The following is a 24,606-nucleotide window of genomic DNA, read 5'->3' as shown; positions in this document are numbered from 1 at the left end:
TGGACGGAATGCTGACAATGCAGACATTCTCCCCCAGTCAAGAGATCTGGGTTAAATCCATCGTTCTTTTGCCCACTACACCACCCCAGTTTAGACATGGCCATATGCAAATCAGTCTTGACCCTGTGCCTCATGGGAACAGTCCAGCCCGAACTGCCAAGCCATGTCTTCCCTGGACCGGAATCAAGCATCCTAGGACCGGTTTCTGGCTATCAGCCGTCATCAGCCAGGATAGCTTGACTCCAGTGGTGTAGTGAGCAAGGGTCCCACGTCTGGGAATACCCATCCCACTTAGGGCGAAAAGCGTTACAAAAAACAAATGATGGACGGAATGCTGACAATGCAGACATTCTCCCCCAGTCAAGAGATCTGGGTTAAATCCATCGTTCTTTTGCCCACTACACCACCCCAGTTTAGACATGGCCATATGCAAATCAGTCTTGACCCTGTGCCTCATGGGAACAGTCCAGCCCGAACTGCCAAGCCATGTCTTCCCTGGACCGGAATCAAGCATCCTAGGACCGGTTTCTGGCTATCAGCCGTCATCAGCCAGGATAGCTGGACTCCAGTGGTGTAGTGAGCAAGGGTCCCACGTCTGGGAATACCAGTGGGTTATGATCATGACCTTTTTGTTTTTTAAATATTTATTTCCATCAGGTTTGTTTTAGCAAAGTCAGTGAATTTATCGTTGCAAACTGATTCTCGTCTGGCTTAGGAGGACAACGTCGTCTGCATAGGACAGATGTGTTAGTGGCAGTGTGCCCAGTCGTGGCGGATGTGAATTGACCCCGTCTAGCCTTGATGTTAGATCGGCCATAAATAGATTGAACAGGTGCGGGGCCAAGACACATCCTTGCTTTAGTCCCTCGTTGGTGCAAGTCTTCCTTGTGAGCCTCTGGCCGTCGGCGATTTTAACCTGCATCCAGGTGTCGGTGTAGAGATCCATAATCTGATTAAAAATTTAGTCTGGTAGACCCTGGTGCTTCAGTTTTGCCCACAATGTGCATCTGACACGGTCAAAAGCCACCTTAAAATCCACGAAGCATAGATGGAGTGCTTGTCCCTACCGTAGACTTTTGTCCGCGATTAGCCCTATTGCTAGTGTGTTTGTAATTGTACCCATTCTCCGTCGAAAGCCCAACTGATTTAAAGGGATTTTATTATTCTTGTCGGACCAATTTATCAGATCAGTTAAGATAAAGGATGCGTAATATTTGGCCTCTGCGTCTATTAACGCGATCAGACGATAGTTTGCCAGGTCTGTGCGCTCCCCTCCCTTGTTAATCGGATTAATTATTGCACCTCTCCAGCTCTCTGGGATACCACTGGTTGTGCCGATCATCTGGAACAGAATATGGATCTTGCTTGCCCAGTAGTTGGGATCTTGTTTGTAAATTGCCTGTGGTACACCGTTCGGGCCCGGTGCACTATCATGCCGACTTTTTCTTATGATTTGTAAAATTTCTACTTCAGAATGGGGGAAAGTCGATTGTGGTGTGTTCTCATTCTGCGATGAGCCGATTCCTGCTACTTTGGTGATTATAATAGAATTATCTTTCTTGGTACTATAATTGGCTAAGGGCATTACTGATTTTTGCTTTTCCTTTGTGGTATTTGCAACAAAGTTCGACTGGTCCAAATTTTTAATCGAAAATGTGGAGATTAAATGCTGTACCCAGGCAGGCTCGGCGACACAAGTCATGTTTATGATTTTTGAAGTTATGTTCATGGAATTCACCTGATCCCAAAAAGCTCTAGCGTCAGATTTTTTTGCATTGTGTAATAGCTTTGTCCAAAAGTTGTTTTCTTGAATTTGTTTGTCGATCCAGATTTGTATTTTGTATTTTTTCTTTAGTAGACGTACCTCCTCCCATGCTTTTGACAATGGACTTTGATGTTGGCCATCCTAAGTGCCATTCTCAGTTGCTTCCTTAAGCTTCGTGATGTTTGACTGAGATGACTGTTGTTATCTGTGCACTTTTTATTTTTCTGTTTAGTGGATGCTTGAGGTAAACTTGCCAGGAAGATAGTCAATGTTTCTATTGTCATGTTGTTTTGTGACTCGAGGGTTGTCATTAGATTTTTAGCCTGTGAGGCTATGTGCGGTAATGTGGTGCTTGTCCACCTCCGATGCTTCAGATTAATTGTTGATGTACTCCCCTCTACTACTGGAGCTTCTGTGTGTTTATAAAATGTCATTTTAAGTTCAATGTGCTGAGCGGAGTGATCGCTATCGGTGGAGCATTTGATTTGAAAACTTTTTATTTGCCCTAGGTGAAGGAGGGTTACTATTGTGTAATCCAGAACTGAGCTTGAGCAAGGGCCATTATACATACAAGTGGCAGGTCTGTCCTGTTTAATTCTCCAATTTAATGTACGTATACCTAGGTGTTCGAGGTCCCTTAATGAGTCGCTGTCCTACTTTATCATTACGTTTTAGGACGGGAAACAATTGCGTTTCAACAGCCCAAATGGCATTTGCTGGGGTGATGTTATCTTCCTCTTCTTGGGTGTACAGTAGATTTGTATTGAAATCTCCTGTGATAATTATCTCCCAAGTTGGTCATTCAAAGGGGAATTGTACAATGGCATCAATAAGTTTTTTGAAAAGATCTTTTTTTATCTCTGTCTTTGGATGTGCATAGATGTTGATTAAGATAATGATGCTTGCCCCTAAATGTGGGCCCAGCTCAATTTTTTTTATTTCCATAGCTGATGTTGTTATTGACAGCTGAATTGAGGAGATTTTTAATGCTGTAGAGATGTAAACGGCAAGGCCCCCTGGCTCTTCCATAGTGCCATGTTCGTGTTGCATTCACGTGAACTATCCTGCCTGGGACCTCTACCGTGGCTGTTAACCAGGTTTCTTGAAGTGCAATTATTTCATAGCTATCCCAGTTCTCTGTAATTCTTTTATCATGTAGGGCACCTTTGACAAAATTTTGCCTTTAGTGTTCTCAGCTGGTGCACCAAAGGCAAGTCCGTCTGCTCCTATCCATGCCTACACCGTGTTCCGCATCAGGAACACTGGTCACATACCTCCCTCAGCTACACTCCTGTCAAACTCCACCAGCTCAACCCTGGATGCCACCACAAATGTTGCCTCTGAGCCACTTTGCCTGCTCACATTGCCCCTTCACATGCCTACACACACCAGCTCACAGACAGACAGACAGACAGACCCACACACACCTCGTCACCAATTCAGAACTCAATACCCACATTTACATAGCACCACACAACAACACTCTTGCACATGCATGCTCCACAAAACACACTCATGTGGCAAGCACTCCACCGAGTATTTGGGACCTCATCGACTCCAATGCACCGGACCTCCTCTCACCGAAGCCTGGATCAACTCCACATCGGTGTCAGATGTTGCTGCAGCCATCCCTACTGGATACAAAATCCTTCACCAAGACCCACCCCCATAAACCAGAATGAGGACTCGCCATCATCCACAGAGTCACCATCAGTGTACCTTTTACACTGACCCAGAAGACACTTTTATGGAACACATGCACTTCAAGCTTCAGCAGTCCGTAAAACCACTATCAAAAGCACCCTCGCCCAGCCTGCTAACCTCATCAACCAAAGACTACCAACTGACAGCCTTAAACCTTCTATCCATCGAGGGCACTGCAGCAATAATGAAGACAGTCCACTCATGGAACTCTCCTTTGAGACCCCCAGTCTGCCTCTACCCCTCCGTCACCCACACATCCCCTTCCACCTCCAAGAGGGGTAAGAGACAGGGCGACAAATCCACTTAAACCAGGTTTCCAACAATACCACCCCTCCACCGTCACGTCCACACATACCTCAAAAGCTACAGTCTCCTCAATCTCTTCCTCAATTAGTCCAAACTGTCCACACTGACCCTTAAGGCCTATACCACCTGGGGTCCCGTACTATGTCTTAAGCACCTGGGGAGATGATCCCTGAGAAGACTACAGCATTGACTGTCCCCATGATTCAGATAATCCAAACTCAAACCCATGCCCCTTTAGAGACAGGTTGTGGCCCTCTGAATCCTACAAGAAATTTAAAACAGCTCCAGGTGACCCGGTATACATTGTCCACCTGCCGAAAAATGAGCTTGATCATAAGCGATCAGGGATGCACCACCTACGGAGAAAAGGAGCAAATATATAGATGCAGCAGGTAAGCGTTTGGTGGTCGGGGCACCACACTATGGAAGATTGTTACCTTTGTCTGGTTGCTCTCCCAATATGATATGAAGCATGACACAAAATGTGGGTGAGGGTGCTTTTTTCTAAAATAACAGATTCTTTTTCGTTTTAGACCCAAAATGTGGTTTCCAGTAGAGTTCACTAGATTTGTTTTGTGATATAGTTAGGATGGATGTCATAGTTGACTACTGTTTCCTCTCGTTCCTTATGGTGTCTGGGGCTAATGTTATAAAACCATCAAAACCTATGCAGTCGGGTTTAGATTTTGCATTCTTCACTCCATGAGGTGTAGCTAAATTGTTGTCAGTGCAAAGCACTCAAGGTCGAGGCCTTAAGATTTCCTACTGACCGTGCAATACTAAATTAGAAATTTGGTGATAATTTCGTTGACATGTTCGGTACATTTGAAGCATCCGAACTGACAGCAAGACTTTGGGGGTTTTAGCCATTCAATATCCTATGTAGACAGAACATCAGTTTTGGTCAATACTGCCAGCAATGACCCCCCACCCGGAGGTGTCGGAAGCAAAATTTGGGAAAAGTCCTAAACAACTTTAGGCTAGATGCGGAGAGATGGAGAGACCTCCCCCCTTACCCTGCTTGGTTGGGCGGCTATTTTTAAAATGATCACCCTTCCCCAACTCCTATACGCGCTTCAAAACACGCACCGTCCTCTACCCAGAATTACTTTCACGGAAATACAGAGATGTAAGTGCTCTGCCTATGTTCCTGGTACGCTGGAGGAGTTTGGTATCGCTGTGGTATGGGTTTTATAATTGATATACCCCATAATTCAAATCACTCTTTAACACTATACATTTGATTGATTATTTCCTCTGACGTTAGGGTTACCTCCGAGTGGTCGTTGTATTCATTAGGCAAAAACCTTACTGATAGGTCTATCTATTTAATATGTCGTAATGTTCATATTTCTGCTAATAGTCTCAGGATGTTTCCTCTGTTTAGTATATCCTGCTGGCCTTTTGACTTGTATTGGGGTATTAGGGAGATTGGCCACAAGTCGCTATCTTTAGCTGGCAGAGATGAACAGAGTCTGGATGGTTCATGCAATGTTTCCCTTGGATAATCCTGCATTTGCCTTCTATTTTTCATTCGATCTACATTATTCCCATTGTCTCTTCTTAATTCGTTGTCATCAGCGGGAGCAGGGACAATGTCACTTTCACCGTATTGCTTGTTCATTGAATTGTTTCCTGATAAGGGGCATGTGATCATGATGGTCCAGTCTTGCCGCGATGTTATTATACGTTCATGTTTTTTTGTTACAGTTTGTGGCAACCATTGGTGCTGTTAAAACGGGTACTGAGTTGTTACTGATGGGTATGACCCTTTCCAGGTTGTTCCATTCTGAGCGGTTTCTAGAAGGTGTATTTGGTGTGTTGAGTCGTTTAATTTGATCTAGTTCTTCTATTTTCCTTGGTGAAGATTAGTTTTCTTAATCTTGTTAGTCAGATGTTGATGTCTCCAATTGTAGGTTTTCTGTCGGATCCCGTGTGGTACATTTTTTGGGTTTGATTTCTTCGAGAATGGAGTTTGTTTAGATATAGTTTGCCTGCTTATATCTTTCTGGATTATCTTCACCTTGTCTGATATATCTATACTTTTGGCCACGTTGGGTAGTACCTGCACTACTCCATCCATGCGAACAGGGGTATCCAGTAAACCTTAAAATATTTGTTCACATGGAACTCATTCAAAAGAAAATGTATAAATCTCACAGATATATCTGTGTGGACTGAATCAAAGACGCATCAATGCAAGGTTAAAAACCATTCGAAAGAGCAATGCTAACTCTGCCAGTATGTAACATTGTTCAGCCGAACAGTTTTTTCAGAAGCAAACATAAATTGAACAATAAATAAAGTAGTGTTTAGTGAGATAATAGAAGCAACAGACCCCAGGTGTGTGATTGAACCAAAACCAAGAAAAATAAGAGAAGTGAAGTTTAGAATCGGCAAAACAAGGTGATTGGGGGATACAAATATGAGGTAGTGGTTTCAGATACAAACAATCATAGATACATAATTTCAATAATTGTATCTGCAAAAGGTGAAAAATTCTGTCTGTCTCTATACATGTGTCGACGGCATTTCGACCCTCTCAGGATAATGGTGTCTCAAAAGGACTAGCGATGGCAGAAGTCTAAGGAAACAAAGGGCTCAATATTAAAAGAATGTTCAGTGATCTATTGTGACTTGTTCTGCATAACTAATGTTGTAATTGTAAAAGAAATTAAGTACACACACTCCCCATAGGCAGTTCACCACCAACACTGAAGGCCGCCACGGTATCAGCTCACATGCTGTCCGTAAAATGTTCACCTCTTTGATTAACCACTACCCCAGGGTTACTGTGAGGCATGCTGGAATCTCCCTACTTGGTTTATACTCTACATGTTCATGGTTTTGGTTTGATCACACACCTGGGGTCTGTTGCTTCTATTCTATCACTAAACAGTTATCATTGCTCCTTTTAATTGTTTTAACCTTGCATTGACGTGTCTTGGATTCATTTTGCACAGAAAGATCTGTGGTGGCTAGACCAAGACTGTGCAGAGCTGCCCGTACATAATGACTTCTACATTCTGGCCCTAAGGCAGTCATCATGGTTTAGCCTCATCCCCCTTTTTTCCAATACAAAGATGCAGATACAAAATCTCATATTCCTGCCTAATGCACTCTTTAGGTTTCAAGCAGATTGGGAAAAAAATAAGAAAGCTAAGGCTTTTGAAATGAGTTGAGTTGTAGAAGAGAACAGTTTAGTAGGGTTCACCTCAAGTGGTATAGGAAAAGGTTCTTCCAGGAGTGGCTGCACACATCCTCCTGGCAGAAACAGATACACCAGTGGTTGATTTTCTGCTAACATAGCAGGTACAGTGCAACCGTGGGGAGAGAAAACCAGCAACCTCTAACAGTGCTGGAAAGCTTGCCAGCAATTCCCGGACACAGGCTGCCTGACTTTGCTTCCACAGCTCAGCTTCCTGCTGGGAGGGAGAATATCCAACTGCTTTCTCCATAGTGGTACACAACACCAGGCAAAAGAACTCTAGATATTCTGGTGGAGAGCTGCAAACTTTTATTGTGGACTGCTCACTCAACATTCTGCTCTGCGCATCAAGACCTTTAATTCTGAATGAGATGATGCAAAAAATACAGTGTTTATTACAGAAAAGGGTGATCAAAAGCTTTGTGAAACAGCAGGAGTGTTGGGGGATATATTCCCAATATTTTTGGACAAAGACTGTCTTAATTGGGTTTTTCATTTGTCTGTGGTAAGTACACAAAAAGTGCAGCATGCAACATAATACAAAAAAAAAGACATCGGCCACAGCAGGGCTTTAACTGCTAACATGAGGAATGTAAACCCCCTGTACATGTGCTGAAAATAATGTTCTACTGTCGACAAGTTCTCATTGTTGAAAGTCAAATTAACTGTGATTGGATTTCGGTGAATTAATAGGACTAAGGCACTCACAGGAAGACAACACATAGTCGCCTATGAAATGGTTTTTCGTCCGCCATGTTATTAAACGAGGAAGATTCACCCACTTCCCCCAACCAAGGATTGACAAAGAAATTATAGAACTTTAAGGCACACTCTAAAAATCCACGTAATAGTACAATATGGAGTCACAAAACAAAATTGTCTTTTTCTTATTTGATTATTTATTTTCAGCCGTTTTGCCTCTTCTTTTCAAACTTCATTCATGCTTTAGCCAACACTTGTTGTCTTAGGGTATTACCTACGACTTCATCACGCTGTCTCGCCTAGAATCTCTTGATGGCCATTCCTCAGCTTCTGGTTACATGCAGCAGCTGGAGCACGCTCAGTGCCGTTTGAATAATATTGAAGTAGGACTCTCACGATCTCAATACGTTTTGGAAGGTCCGACTGTATAGATTGTAAAGAAGACCAAGTGTGGCACATTATTGATGTACGTACAGACATGCAACATTGTATTAAACAGTAAATTGCGCAGCAGATAGTACAGGACAGAATTACAATTGGCTTTAAATTGTTAAAGTTGATAAACGTGTGTGCATGTTTTTTTTTATACTGGAACCACTTTCAGTAGTGCAGTGCAAGCTTACAGTATTTCCTTAGAACACTCACCGTAATAATAAAGGCTTTGCATTAATAAACCATTTATACAACTTCAAGCAGCATTAACATATGGATACAAATATTACCATAACTGCAGACAGTGCCCTTCACTGATCTATAATGTGGCACTGTAAACTGGTAGCCAAATGGTTTGTTCTACTTGTCTCATGGGCAAAATAAACATGAAAACTTGCTGTCCTTGACCCTAGACAATATGTTCTGGGCATCTGGCTATAGGAATTCCTCACCCCTGCATTGTTACTCTCTTGATATTTTCTTGGTCTAACAAAAGGTTGGTGCCTCAGGCCTCCTGTTTCAGACATCTGTCCTCTTAAAACCAGATTTTATTGGGTTTTCAAACAGTCATAGCATACATGAATCTCATTAACATTATGCATGTACAGTTAGGCATATATCCTCTGGTACATTTAATCTAGATACTAACAAACTCTCCCCCTCCTCCCTCCCTTGAGTTGCAGTCAGTTTCTAACAAATGTTTTGTTAGGCATTGCATACACACTCTGGGTCTTGCATTGATTCTAGGTGTTAAGGGGCACATCTCTGTTATGGCATCTCTAATCAGCCTTCCCCTGGTCTGCATCTTAGCTTCCTCCCTCTTCTCGGTCTTGTACTACTGGCTGCGGGGACTCTTCTCCACTCTACTGGATCCATGCTCATTAGCTGCTTCACCCACTAGGCGCTCCCATGCTCTCGCCCGGTCCATGTTGCATATTCCCCGCCTCGCTTCTTTAAGTAAGAGTCTTCCTTCTGCCCCCTCCCATTTTCCTAATTCCTTCTTCAATGTACCCAACCACGGTCCTCCTGGAGTTTTCCAACGCCTGGCTGTCTCCCGCTTGGCTAGAACATATGCGAGGTCTTGAAATTTCACAATCATTTTGTTTTTGGCTGTGTGTGGGAACCATCATAGCAGGTAGTGGTCTGGGGTCTGTGGTAGCTCCTTGTCTATGATGTCACCTATTGTGCGTAGTATATCCTCCCAGAATGTATGCAAGATAGGGCGGTCCCAAAACATGTGCAGTATGTGGGCTTCTCTCACCCCACACCTAGGGCATGCTGTTGGGTGTACTCCGAAGTACTGCCTTATTCGGGATGGGGTAAGATATGCTCTGTTGAGCACATAGAAGTTTATTAGTTTGAACTGCGCATTTCTGGACAGCTTCGGGGTTCTTTCCACTATCATATCCCAGTTTTTCTCCGGGATCTGTCTTCCCAAGTTCTCGTCCCATTGCACTCGCAAGCGGTCCAGCAGTCTTTGCATGTCCTGCTTGATCGCCTTGTAAAGACACGAGACCATTTTGATCCTTCCTGCCGAGAGTGCGACGTATCGGCATCTCACAAGTGCACGGGTCTCTGCGCTGCCCGTGTCCCAGTGCATCCTAATTCTTCGCGTGAGTGCTCTATGCTTCAGGAACTGGCCCCCGGGCAAGTCATATTCTGTTTGGAGCTTTTCGAAAGGAAGCAGTTCCGAGTCCCTGTAGAGGTCTCCCATCCCTTTCAGACTTGCCTCTTTCCAATCCTCCAGCCCTGCCCAGTGCTCCCCCTGTGAGAGACAGTGAAGCATAGCTATTGGTAGGTCCGGGGAATATGGTATTCTGGCACCCACTCGCCTCCGATATAGAGTCCAGCAACGTGCCACCACCCTTGTTTCTGCTGTGTCTCCTGACGAGTTCCTCTGCACCCTCAGTTGTATTTTCGTAAGTGTTGGGGCGGCCGGCGCGGAGGGGCACCGCTCTCTATCTGGGTTCGTTCCGGTCGCTAGCCACTGGACCAGCCTGTACAGCTGAGCTGCTATATAGTATCCTTCGAAGTCTCTGACTGCTAAGCCTCCCTCAGCCATGGGGTGCTGCAACGTGGCCAGCGCTACTCTCCTGCGTCCTGTCCCCCTGAGGAAGGATACTATTGTTGTGTCAAGGTCACTAAATGTTGCTTGCGGTATCCACACCAGGAGGGTTCCGAAGAAGTACAGCATCCATGGGTATGCCACCATCTTCAGGACCGCTATATATCCGGCCACCGAGAGCAGTAAGGTCCTCCAGAAATCTATAGAGGACTGGATATAGCGTATCGCTCTTCCCACATTGCCCTCCAGCAGCTCAGCTGGGCCATGGTATATTTTAACTCCTAAGTAAGGCAGACAGCTTGGCTCCCACTTCAGTTTCCCTAGATCAGGCGGCAAGGGTCTGTTGGGCGCCATCGGGTACAGTTCTGATTTCTGCCAGTTGACCTTAAGACCGGATAGACTCCCAAATTGAGGCAGCATGGACCGCGCTCCTGTCAGCTCCGTTGATGTATTGCGAAGAAACAACAGTCACGTCTCCAATCCCCAACCCACTGTAGCCTTGCCGACTCCTCGCTCTGCAAGCCAGGTGCTTCATGGCAAGGGCGAACAGCAGTGGGGAGAGGGGGCACCCCTGCCTCGTGCCTCTTTCCACCCCCTGTCTAGAGAAAATAATTTTCCCTGTACGCACTCCGGCTGCGGGGCTTGCGTAAAGCGGTTTTATGCACAACAGAAAGCCTCCCCCCAGCCCCATTGCGGACAGGACCTCGTACAGGAAGGGCCTCTCCAGGCTGTTAAAGGCCTTCTCGATGTCTACCGCGAACACCGCTATCTTTAGTTTGTCGTACTCTTTGAAATCCATTACAGCCAGGAGTTGCCGTATGTTAATAGCAGTGTTCCGCACTAGGATGAACCCAGCCTGGTCCACGTGGACCAAGGTCTACATGTGCGGCAAGAGTCTGGTTGCCAAAATCATGCTTAATATTTAGTAATCCATGTTCAATATGCCTGTAGGCTGTAAAGTTGTGTGCCGGTTTCCCAGGTTTCGGCACTGGGACAATGAGGGCCTCTCTGGTAATATTCCGCCTGCTGGTATAATGAGACCAATCTGGGGGCCAGCTCCTACGCCGCATAAAATTCGGCTGGCAATCCGTCGGTGCCCAGGGTCTTGTTGGCAGCCATACACTTGATGGCAGCCCTCGCTTCCTGTAGCTCAATATCAGTTCCCAGGCTCTGTCTTTACTGGGTCCAGGCTGCTCACCTGCAGGCCCTCTAGGTATTCCCGGATCGCCTCCCTGTCGTAATGTGTTGATCTCTTTTATAACCCAACGTAATATTGAGTGAAGACCTCATTAATCTTTGCCTGCGTATAATGTCTGATGCTCTCTTCATCTCCTATTTCCACCAGCGGGGAGCCTCTACCCACTGGATTCACCAGCCACGCTAGGAGGGATCCCGACTTGTCCTTTTCTACGTGAGTGCGCTCAAGATCCTGTTTTTAGTCGAAGCACCTGAGTTTCTCAGTCTGCTTCGCCACCTCCCTCTTTAGCCTCGAGCACTGCCTGCTGGAGCCCTGGGTGGTCTAGTCTTCTACGCCCCAGTTCTCTGAGAATCACTTCTGCCTCCTCAACCTCCCTTAGGAGGGTGCACCTGAACCCCATGGTGTGTGCTATGCACTGGCCCCTTAATACTACTTTGAAGGCATCCCAGTCCACGTGCGGCGAGGAGGCAGTCTCTGCATTTGTCAGTGAAGTATTGTGTGATTTTGCCTCTGATCTCTTCCCAGAAGACCTGGTCTTCCAGGACATCCGGGCAAAGCCTCCAAGTGGGAATCGCCAGTACAGGGCATGTCCATCCCAGTGATCGCCCCGCTGGGTTATGATCTGATATTGTGCGCGTGAGATATTCCGCATTGAGGACTTGGCTCTGTATATCTGCCTTACATAGGAAGGCGTCCAGTTGCGCGTGCACTTCGTGCACTGCAGAGAAATAGGAGTAGTCTGCATCTCGGGGATGTAAGGTTCTCCAGGCATCCAGCAATCCCCAACTTCGTCGCCACGTACCAAATGCTTGTGAGGTACGCGCAGCCTGGGAGCCTCGCAGTGGAGGGTGGTATTTGTCCATGTGCGTATCGTCTACGGAAGTGGTTCCCAAACTTTTTTGACCCGCGGCTTCCTTGACCCATTGGCCATTGCCCGTGGTTCCCCACTGTTACTTTTTTTTTTTTTTGAAGGATGGGGTGGATGTAACCTCGACCTCTGGAGTACTTGCATTTTTCTCCCTGAAAATAATTGGGATGAAGCTGATGAAGGTATTATAATCATATACGCAGGGTGTTTCGTATTACTAATGCAGCGCCTCTAAAAAAAATATTCCTAATTACACTTCTTTGCCCATGCCTTTTTTAGAGTACCGTCTCAAACTTTTGTATCCCGCTTACAGTGCTAGATAGAACCCCTATGCATGTAGGCCACATTGCCAAAGTGTTTGTGCGCTTGAAGAATATTTGCATGCACTTCCATTTCTACCTATATCATATGTGCCAACATACCTGTCTAAGTAGGGTGACTCACAATTTTTTAAACACACACAGCTTTATTTTTGCTGTCTCGTCTCTAAAATTGTCTCCAAATCAATGCAAGTAAAATAAATTCCTCTAATTTTCTTTTTTTTTTTTTAAACATCCCTCTTTCCTACTTCCAAATGTGGGCATTATGCTGGATATGGTGTTTTACTTCCCTGTGCTCAAGGAGCAAATGTGTTTACTGAAAGAAATGTGTACTGGAAGTGCCTATGATTCAAGTACAAATGTCAATACTTAATGTGTTTAATAGACTGGACAACTGTACTTTCCTGATAACTTGTATTGGTGGAAAATGCATTTGGGAAAAAAACAACCTATTAACGAGTGTAACGAAATAAATCGTGAATCTTCCGCTTACTTTGGGAGTGTTGGAACATCTGGATCCATTGAAATATGGAGGTCATCTCCCTCGACATGCCATCAATTAAGCACTAAGTTTATAGCTTTAAGCAGGTCACTTACAAAGCATTGACATCTTGCGTTTAAGTCTAATTAGTTTAACTGAAGCCAACAGACCCTTTAACATTTAATACATCAAAGTGCTTGGTGCGCGGCTCCCCACGCTAGGTTTCACGGCTCCACTGGTCTACGCTATTAAAGTCTCCCCCCATTAAAGTCTCTCCCCCCCCCCCCCCCCATTATGGTAGTGGCAGTCAAGTATGGTGCCAAGCAGTGATTCAGTTGGGCAAAGAAGGTTGTCTGCTCCGTGTTGGGGCATAAACATTCTCTATATTTATCTTGTGATCCTCTAATCGTCCCCAAATTGGTACATAATGGCCCTCCGGGTCTACCAGTGAGTCTACAAGTTGGAATGGGAACCCTGCTTGTATCCATATGAATACGTCCCTTATGGTGTAATAGGTTTGGCCCCTCCAGCACCTTTTCAATGCGGTCCCCTCCTTTTGTGTGAGGTGTGTCTCCTTCAGTAGGGCTTCCCGGCTGCCACCCAGCTCTGGAACCCCAGGAGACCCCTGCAGTGTCCTCCCCACTGGAACCCCAATACCTTAACGTTGGGTCAGGTGCTTCATGTGTCTCTTTAAGTACCTTTTAGGCTACTGCTGCCCATTCAGTTCTAGATACTGTCGTCTGCTGTCTGCGGTGTTACGTCTGGGAGTACCCCACTCACTGCTTCCGTCTCTCTAGACCCCTGCTCAGAGTTGGATTCTGCCGCTGCATCTCTGTCCTCAGGGGGCACGAGGTCCTGCTCCTTCTCGCTCATCAACGCCACCACCTTCGCGTTCTGTCTTTCCAGTTGCATTTCCTCTTGCTTTGGGACCAAGGCCTCGCTTATAACCCATTGGTTGTGAAAACCTCTCTCCTGCCGTAGTCGTTGCCCAGGGTCTCGCTGTGATTCTGCTTCCTCTTGCCTCTCCAGCCATTCCCAGGCCTCCTGCGGGGCCCAAAAGAATTCCGTTCCACCTGGTGTGGACACCCGCAGTCGAGCAGGGTATAGCATTGTGTATTTGTAGCTTAATTGGTATAGCTTTTGCTTCACGCTCTGGAAGGAGATCCTTTGCTTCTGCACTTCTCTGGAGAATTCCGGGAAAACTTGTACTGTGGTGTTGTTCACTTTCATGTCTCCCTTTTGGCATGCTTGGCTTAATATGTGGTCCCTGTCTTCGCTATTACCACCCGGAGCAGAGCTCCTGGTATGGGTGGCCTCGCTGGTACGCGGTGGGCTCTCTAGCGCGTAGAACCCAGACAGGCCCTCTGATGCAACTTCAGTATGTAGCCATTTTTCGAGATAGTCCACCATACTTGGGTCTTTTACTTTTTTGGGCAGACCTACTATGCAGATGTTATTCCTGCGCAAACTGTTTTCAGAATCCTCTGCTCGAAATTCCAGTGTGCGCACTTTAATTTCAAGGGCTGCCAGTTATTTATTTTTATTGTCACTATGTTCGGCGTGGCCTCTGACAGCTGGTGTTCGTTCGCTGATTCTCGCTCCGTTTTTATGCTTGTGGTCTTCTCTAAGGATGCCTAGGTCTGTACCCAGAGAATCTATTTTGGCTTCCAGCCGCTCACTTGAAGAAGTCGATGGACTGTAGTATGTCTTTGAGCGTCTGGTCTGCTGGGTGTTCTGTTTGAGGTTGGGATTTTTCCCTCCCCTCCGTCGCTTTCTCCGCTGGGACCTCTTCTCTGTCTTTCTTTTTCAGTTTCCCATCGTTCCCTCCAGATCCGCTCCGCCCCTCGTTCGCCTTGAACACATGCGTTGTCGCTCCCGGGTATTGGATTCTCAGAGCCCTGGCGTCACCTGTTCGTGCCACTTGGTCGGTTGTTCCAGTATCCATTCCCTGCGGGTCTCACAGGCCCAGACAAGTCCGTGCCTGCACTATCCTCATGCTCCCGGGGCCAGGTCCCGACACCGGAGCCCGCATTTGAAGTCCGGGGCCTCATTCTAGTCCCCCCCCCCCCCCCCCCAGCATTCCGTAAGCAGTCCACACACTTTCAGGCACTTGTTCCCGTGTACCTCAGGTCTCCTTGCCCCTTCTATCCCCTCCGGCAATGATCTGCCGATCAGGGGCTTGCTGGCAGGGGGCAGAGAGGTATTGCCGCTCTTCTTGTGCCTTGCAGATTAGTACCACCTAAGTGTATGCTCTTGGGGGCCTCTTCAGTAGCGGGGTTCAGTCTCTGGATTAGTGCTTGCTGCGCTTTCTCCTTTCAGTTTTTTTCTCCAACTCCCAGGTTTGGGTGCGTACTCAGTCCATACCTTGCCTGTGGTAATTCCTGCCGTGTTTATCCCCGCACAGTTGGCTTCTTTACTTTACTTTTGGTGGGACTCGGTCTCCTCAGTCAGCCCAGTCACCCCGTTGCATGCCAGGTCCATCCACCACAGACCCGAGGCTCGAAAGTCTCTGTCTCTGCGCCTGGTCTTTGCTGCCACGTCTAGGCCATACAAACCCCAGGTGTCCCACTTCATCCCGCCAGGTTTTCCAGGCCGCGTTGTGGCAACTACGGAGGTCCCCCTCTATCTCCACTCACCCGCTAGTTCCAGGGACCCCCGTGGCCTTAGTGCCTCCTTCGTGCTCTTCTGCGCATCAGCAACGCGCGTGTATGCTCTGTCTGGCCTGGTTCTTGCTCTCAGGCTGCCCTCCTTGCGTTTCCTCTTTTTAACAGGCCAGGGCCCAAGGGTCCGTTTTTCTTTTTAACTCCGCCGCTCTCCCTCACTGTAGGCCCCAACCGCAGCGGTTCTCACCTCCCCATTGGCCTCATGGCCTGTGCCAAGATGAGTCCTTAAAGTCTCCTCGTAGGCCCCCTGCAGCTCCTGCTGTTTTGTTGCAGCTGCACTCTGTTAGGGAGGATGATGTCGCTGCTCTGAGGGTAGCCTGTCTGCGCAGCATGACGTGTCTTGAGGGCTCTCCACCCCAGGCCTCAGTTGTGCCCCTCTGCAGGGTCGTAACTGCTGCAGCACGACCCGCTCCCGGAGCAACCCTGTTATCGATATTGTAGACCCCAGGCTTCTCCAAATGTAGGAATCCTCCACTTACCAGCACTCTTCCACAGGAAGGGGGGCTCAATGCATGGCCCACAATAGTGGGCGCTTTTTCTTTATGCTAAGCGACTCGCCGCTGCCCTCGCTCTCACCGGCTGGACCGCTGTGCTGCTCCTATCATTGCTCAGCGGACGCTGCCATTTTGGGAAGCCTTGCAGTCGCGTCCTTGATCCCGCCACGTATGCCGATGTTGAAGCATGACACAGTTGTGTGTTTGAGGCTTCCTCTTCCTTAAGGAAGACCTTTACTTCCCTTTGCTTGAGCACAGGAATTCTGTGGGTTTCCTAGTTAGAAGCTCAATCTACCCTATTTTTGGGTGAGGAATACAGCACCAGATATTCCTCCTTGAGCTGCCGCACTTATTTGTGTTAGTTGTATTTTCCTAGGAAGGTGTGCAGTAGTGTACCTTCTTCTCTCCCTTGTGTGTTATGAGTTGCATAGATAGATAGCATTGCATGGATAGAGTCTTGCATAGATGCATAGGCAGACAGACGGTTGCAAAGATAGAGATGGTTGCATAGATAGAGACGGCTGTATGCATAGATAAGGTGGCATTGATAGTGAGGGTTGCATACATAGAGTTGCAAAGATAGATAGGTAGATAGACGGTTAAATATGTAGATAGACGGACAGATAGGTAGGTAGACAGACAGATCAATGGCTAGGACAGCAAATTGGAATACATAGCACAGCTTTAACTAGTATAATATTTAAATGTCTATAAAAGCATAGCACAGAAGAGCACTGAAAGCAAACTAGACATTCATACAAGCAGGACATACAGACTAAATTGGTTAACAAGTATAACAGTAGTCCTCAATTAGAATAGACACCAGCATGACATTTGGGGGTGCAATTATAAATGCACTTCATGGATTATATACTAAAAAGAGGATAACTTTATAAAGAACAGTTTTAAATGGCACAGCCCTGGTATCCTATGTAATAGCATCAGTCACAGAAGCAAGGGTCACTCCAAAAGTACTTTGCAACAGTATTAGCAGGAGACAGGAACTGATAATGCTCAAATGTGCCCTGTGCTCACATAAAGAGCTGGAAGAATGTGTCCTGCTATCACAAAGGAAATGCTAAAATAATAGTAAACTTTAAAAAAAAGAATCACTAAAATAATTTACCGTAGTTTAACTTGCAGCATTATGATGCACTGCTTATGACTTCATATGACATCAATGATGACATCTGAACTCTATGGAAGTACAAGTTTTACATAGGTCAGTTACGTATAACTGGTGAATTTCAGTGTTTTGTTTGTTATGAAGCTTTAGTTTATTTTTTTATTATAATAAGACCGACATACATATCTCCACTTTAACCTTTTGGTTTATCATTGAATTTCTAAGTTTGTTTTAACATGTTATAATCTTACTACCTTACTTACTTTATAACTCTACTTCAAACTTTGCTCTTTTTCAGTGAAAATATATGTTGTGTGTGGGCGTATGCTGTGTGAGTGTGCACGGTGTGTCGACAAAGGTCCCCTATTGGGTTGGAAATGTTGGATTCCACTTGTGAACTAAAGTGGATCTCATAATTGTGGGGTTTGTATGCATTGCATTTCCTTTCCAACATTTGATCTTCCAGATGTAAATACTTCTTTAAGACGAATAAGGCTAAGAAAATCACCAAAGTTTGAGAAACACAGCTACTGCTCAATGTTTTCTGGCTAATCATCAGCACATCTATTCTGCTTTGTAATCCATAACTGTTCACCTATAAATGTCTCTACCCTGATCGCAAACCTCTTCATGACAGTTTCCAAGAATGTTTTCATTTGTGCATGTTGGTAGGGAGCGGGAGATGCATATGCAGGAGTTATTGCAAATTGAATCTTCCGTAGCCTTCTATATTCGACAAACGATTTCTCCATTATCTGTGATGATCTGTAACCCATCTGTTGCTGGAGAACAGTTCAGCCCAGCACGGAAATTAATATAAAGTATCAGTATTTGAAAATCACTGGTCAAGGGCCAACCCTAAGGCAAACTTGATGTGGATGGTGAAATACTAGGAATAATTCAAATGTTTTAGGAGCAGATAAACATGTTTTTGTTTTGCATTTGTAATTGTGTTGTTTATTATATTTATATGTTGAAATCTATTTTAGAAATATATACAACCCAGCATTTAAGCTTTATCTTAGACCGATCTTATGGTGTATGGAGTGTGGCAGTCTAAAACACATGCACCAACCTGACTTTCCTTTTTCTTTGAGATTTTTGCTCAGTGAACGTCTTCAAGTGCTAGTTACGTTATCTGCCCTGACCAGTATGATCTTGCCCTTTGACAATTAGGGCACCATGTTTAAATGATCTGGATCAGTATTGTCATCAGTAAATGCTTTGGAATATACCCAACCCATTCAATAGTATATTTAATTCTCAACATAGGATTGTCCTTTTTTTTTTTTTTTTTACAGTGGATGTTCCTTCAGCTAGTGCCTTCTTGGAATGGGTCACTGAAGCAGCTATTACCGGAAGCAGATGCCTGGTTTTCAAAGCGCATGAAAGGTATTTTCTGTGCTTTATATTAAAATACCTGCAGCTATCACCAGAGTGCTGCTTTTCTTATTCATGAAATATAAATGCAATAAGACTTCTTTGGTTCTGACTTTTTTTTACCCTTTATAATTGTTGTAATTTTCATGTTGTGAACTGCTTGCTATTTCCATGGCTTTTGGTGTTGTTCGTGTCAGTTGCCTGGTGATACATTGCTCACTGGAAGTAGATCTTTTTAGTTGACGAGGGAGGCCACCTAAACTCATTGTGTTAAACTCTGGAAGTGTTTTAGCCCTATTTACCATGTGTTTTTCCTTCATTAACACTTTACTGATGCTCATAAATACTGAATTGCACTGCCTAGATTTGGTAATCTGGAAACACTGGTCATGGTAACATGTTGTTTCTTTAAAAGCCTAGGGGACAACCACTAGCAGGTTGGCCTCCAGAAACAGCATTAGAGCTGTTACAGAGGACTGTTTTTCAGTAGGTTTCCTCGCTCCAGAGGGAAGCAAGGGAAAACTAATCCATGTGTATCTTGAAATGGATAAGGGATATAAACGATTCTGTAATCCTAAAAAAACTGTCTTGAACTATGATAAAGTATGTCTCTGGGCCTAAATAGATCTTTTATCTTGCAGTTTTTATCTTGCAGACTGTAAAAAAAATGCCTAACTGAAATTGCTATTCATGCTGTAAGACTATAGTTTCTATAAACTTTAAAGTGTCAGTGGCAGAATTCATAAACTCAAAGGTCAAGGGGCGCACAATGTCTACTTATTCAACCAGGTGTTCTCAATGTCTTGGGAAACATAATGGAATGAAGCATCTGCACCAGAAATTCTGTGCCGCTAGAGTTTTGGCTTCGAGGGTCTCTAATATCACACCCTCCTATGTCAAAAGAACATATTAATGTATCCAATGATCGGAAATTTCTTCTAACATCTTCCTTTGTAAATAAGGCAAAAGGTGATAGAAAGGTTTGCAGAGGATCAGGAAGTACATAATCACTTAAGAATATCAGCTGATTTAGTAGATTTTGCTACCACTGTTATTTAATTCCCTAGCCTAACTTGGTTGATGACTGAGACACATAATATTCTGTTTTTGACGTTCTGGGGTGGCATGTTTGGTGCACATGCACACTCATAATGAACACAACACAGCAGTGAGCCACTCCTGCTGTTGCCCCTTCCCCCTTGTCTTAGTTTATCCAGACTTGTAATTTTATTGAAAGGACCTACCCAAGCACCTGCTGCTTTGAAGGTGCGACCAGACGGTCAGACACACATGGTGATGCACCAGTGTTGAATCACAATATATCCTCAGTTCTTCTGCTGACATCCGTATCAGCAGGGTAGCCTAATAGGCCTCCATCTCAGACACCTTAATTGTGTTCCACACCACCAATATTACGTGGTGCAACCCCGCACATCTCGCCAGTGATGTCAGCAGGAGAATAGAGGATATATTGTGATTAAGGGATCAAATCTATATTGGGTGAATGAAGATCCTACATGACAGATGTACTACTTCAGTTGCCCTGATGAAGTTCTCATGTGGTGACAAAATGTGTTGGCTGTTTGTTCCATATCATCAAAGAAAATTCAAAATAAAGACGCTTTGGACTATATTATTCTGTGATTGGACTCCAATATAAAAGAACTCCAAATCTAGCAGTGCATAACCATTTGTGCGTTGGGACAGACACACAAGTTTAACAGGTTGGAGTTTATTTAAGTCATAGGGTGTAGTACAAATTAATGGATTCGCACACATCTTCCCATAGATGTGCTTGAAAGAATCCTTATTTTCGAAGAGTAAATAGTAGCTATAGGAATGGGGCCAGTGTAAGTAAGGTCCTGGCAGAATGAAGACTCAGAACTTTGAAATAGCAAAAAGAGGTTTACACATTTTCAGAAGATTTTCACTTGCCTATCTAAGATTGTGAGTTTCTTTATAGTGTGATAAATTGTCAGAGGTGTTTTGGGGCCAGTTTTGTTAGTTGATTTTCATACTAATATTAATTGTTTGTCTAGCGTCCTGTTTTTGGCAGTGAATCCTTGAGGTGGTGTTGTGCCTATTAAGGCTAAGGTGGGAATGTGCCTTGGTCAGATGAAAAGAATCCATGTATCAATGTTCAGAACCTGCCAAACAGTAAAAAGAACCATTATTTGCATGTGGAATAGTGGTATATTAGGTACTTTTGATAGGTCCTAGATTAATTAGACGAACAGCTGCAGTATGGACTGCAAATCAGTTAAGGTGTTGGCAGCATAAAGTAATGGCTGGACACCTATAAAGGGGGATATCAAGAGCATTAGTCTACGTTTGGCAGAAGCAGTAACCTCCTAATCAAAGCATCACCAGAGAATATACGTGGTAAATAAAGCAAACATCTAATGCCAACCGAAAAGCAGGTTCTGTAAATGCTGGATCTGATGTATTCTTATGTTTACCCTTAAAGTTTGTCCCACACAGTATTAATATCTAAAGAAAATTGGGATCAATCTGAATGCCCCTGGTTTTGCGTTGTGCAGGGTAGTAGTGAGGATATCTTCAGATGGTGCAAGGGTATTGCCTGCATTCCTGTATCTAGAAGGAGGAGACCCATATACTGAAGCTAGGAGGGATGGAGTGGGCTATCTTTACAAATTCCATGAGTCTTTTTGTTTGACCAGGAGATGCAAATTCAACTTTCTGAGCGCTGCCATTTGGTAGATGGCAGAGGTGATGTGTGCAAATGCAATTTCGGTTTTCGAAGGAAATAAGGTTTGTAAGTCAGGCTTGTCCTTTGACTATCCGTGGCTGCTGCATCAGGAAGGATTCCAAAACATGGTGCTAAGATTTGAAACATCATTGTGACCATGTTCTGGGTGCTCTAGCTTTAAGCCAGCCTCAGTACTTCCTTCTGTGAGAAACATCACTTTTCACAAAGGCTGTGTCTCGAGGGCATGTGGCACTAACCTTGATCAAAGGGTAACCATGTTCAAATACTGTAAACAATAGTATGTCTTTCAATTCCGGGACAGGCCTGAAACTAAGGCCTCCAAGTAAAAGTCAAGTAAGTATTCTGAAGTTGGTTTCCCCAATGCAGAAAGCAACGCCCAGGCACGGGTGTTCGCTTGGCGCCACAGAGTTTACTGCAATGTGCGCTGCTCACAATGTGTGAAGCAGCTTGCCTGTCCCGTCTAGTCAATGATGTTCGGTGAGTGAAAGCAGATGGAATAACAAGAGAAACAGCCTCTTAACCTCTAACAAACAAAAAACCAGCCTCACTTGCATGGGACTGCCTTCTCTGGCAATATCCCAATGACTAACACAAAATGGACTTCTATAAGCACTCTCACTCTTCCTCCTAGGCTGCCCGTAATAGCGAGAGTTAGAAGTGATAGGGCGTAATGATGCCTGCTCGTTTAAAGAAGCATTTATGCAGGACCTGAGGGGAATGTCAGAACTGACCACCACCTCAATAAACACAGGAGGAACCAGCCCTTAACAAACAGCAGGTGAACAAACCCTGCAATTCATAAATTCAAGCCACCCCTACTGTGAGAAACTGGGTTGTTGGTTGAGGGGAGTGGAACCCTATCCAAGCAATAGCCACAATCCTTGTCAGGGTGAACCACAAAAAGTCACTAAATTAACCTCTGGTAGCTTGTCACAAAAGAGGTCAGGCTTAACTTAGAGGCAATATGTAAAGTATTTGTGCACCAATTAAGCAGTAATAAAGAGAAGACACAACTCATGAAAAAATCCCACACCAATTTAGGAAAGTACAGTAAATTTGTATAAATTGTTTGACAGCAAGAAAGGCAAAAATCCAATTAGTAGAACCAGATATATGCAATTTTAAAACAGGAAGTGCCATCAGGGGAAATTTGGTTGCACCAGACCAGGCCAAACTCACAAGTTCAGGTCAACAGCTATGGAGAGCGAGCTGGATACAGAGGCGAGATTAGACCGCTTACAATTGTACCTTATGTCGGTGGTTCCCAAACCTTTTCGATTCGCTGCTCCCTTTACCCATTGGCCACTGGTCCCCATAATGTTACTTTTTTGGGAGGGTTGGGCGGATGTTAGCCCATCCTTATGAGTACTTCCATATTTGGCCCTGAAAATAATTGGGAGGAAACTGATGAAAGTATTATAATCTTAGAGTTAATCCTATCCTATCCACTGCAGAGCCCCGTGCAGTGTTAACGACTGATTGAAGGAACACGGGGTTCTCGTAGAGGTGAACTGTTACTGCATTGTGATATAATGCTCTTTAAAGAGGTGTGTCTTTAGCTATCTTTTGAGCAGGGTTTATGACGCCCTGATATATACACGAGGAATGTTGTTTCAGTTCCTAGGTGTATTGATAGACGTTTTAAGTCTACCATCTAGTGTTTTTTCTTTTTTGCACAATATTGCTTCCAGTCTGATGGTACTAGGTAACCCTCATCTGGGTTATTCTCTTTTAACTCTGTCCTCTTTGAGTGTGTTTTGTGTACATCTCCTGTCTCCTTCTTCCTAACTCCAGACTTTGCATTCTCATGCATGCTGTCTACCTCCTGCCTCCTGTCTGTGTGTTCTTCCTTGCAGGACGGGCGTGCTGCGACCTACGACTACGTGTGAGCACTGGTTAGGAAAAACAATACTATGTGTGGTGTAGGAGAGTGAGTGGAAGGGTCAGAAGTGGATGAATGGTAAAAAAATACCTGGCTCAGTGGAAAAAATAAATTTTAATGTTCCTTTGAGCTGGTATAGTTAAAAGTGGGGAATGAGATGGGGATACTTTGCTTTAATGAACAGTGTCTCCTGTGTCGACATGTTTTGAAGCCCTCCCCTGGCTTCTCATCAGGACCTAGAAGAGATCCCCTCTACACTCTAATCAAAACAACTGTGTATTTACATATAATCCTAACTAAGTGGTGCACATAAATTTAACATGCACAGTATACTATACCCCAGTAGGTATATTGCTGAATGGGTTCCCAGTAGGTAAATTGCTGAATGGGAGCCGCGGCGAGGCAGTGTCCTGGTGAGGAGGTAACCTTGATATTTGTGTGACTATAGGTACCCCTTCCCTCCCATTTTGAAGGCTCATGGGGCATTATCTGGGCAATATAACAAACTCATTCTGCAATATACCTACTGGGAACCCATTTAGGCAATATACCTACAGGACTATAGTATACTGTGCATGTTAAATTTATGTGCATAAATGTTGTTGGGCCCTTGGACCTCAAAACTACCCTGGGCAACAGGTTTATCCTAGCTTTGGTGGACCATGCCACTAGATTTCCAGAGGTCGATAACTGCAGTGGCCAGAGCCAGGATGGGGATTTCAATCCGAGTGGGGTCCCTTAAGGAAGTGGTTTCTGATAGGGGCACCAACTTAATGTCAGCCTTCATGAAGTCCATGTGGGAGGAGCGTTGACCTATAACTTACAAGTTCTCAACACCCTGTCATCCTTAAATCAATGGGATTGTTGAAAGATTCAACAACACCATGAAGGGCATGATTATGGGCCTACCTGAATCCATGATGAGCAAGTAGGATGTCCTCCTACCATGACTGATTTTTTTTACCTACAGAGAGGTGTCACAGAAGGGAGTTGGGGTTTAGCCTATTTTAAGTCCTATATGGACACCATGTTAGGGGACCTCTCAGTCTGGTAAAGGAGGGCTGAAAGAAAGCTCAGAAGAAGCTCCCCCAAAATATGGTTAGCTGTATGCAAGCCTTCAAAAGCCATATGCAAAAATTCTGGAAAGAAGCTTTTACAAATGTAGGGCCTAATTACGATCTCGGCAGACAGATTACTCTGTCACAATGGTGACTGATATCCCGTCTGCCGAAATCTAAATTCCATAGTATAATAATGTTTTTGAATTTTGGCGGACCGTAT

The 24,606-nt window shown here is 44.7% G+C and overlaps 1 protein-coding gene across 2 annotated transcripts in view; it reads left to right on the top strand.

Annotated features, from left to right (window-relative positions):
* Positions 1-24,606, top strand: part of GMCL1 (germ cell-less 1, spermatogenesis associated) — a 615,261-nt gene that overhangs the window by 222,376 nt on the left and 368,279 nt on the right. For both annotated transcript variants that reach the window (XM_085636262.1, XM_085636261.1), the window contains exon 8: positions 18,634-18,724. In XM_085636262.1, coding sequence (XP_085492388.1) covers positions 18,634-18,724 — 91 coding nt within the window. The remainder of the gene's footprint in view (positions 1-18,633; positions 18,725-24,606) is intronic.

Source organism: Triturus cristatus, chromosome 11 (assembly GCF_964204655.1).
Source record: "Triturus cristatus chromosome 11, aTriCri1.1, whole genome shotgun sequence".
Classification (NCBI taxonomy): Eukaryota; Metazoa; Chordata; class Amphibia; order Caudata; family Salamandridae; genus Triturus; species Triturus cristatus.
The sequence above is the reverse complement of the archived record's forward strand: the minus strand, read 5'-3'. Positions and strand labels throughout refer to the sequence as shown.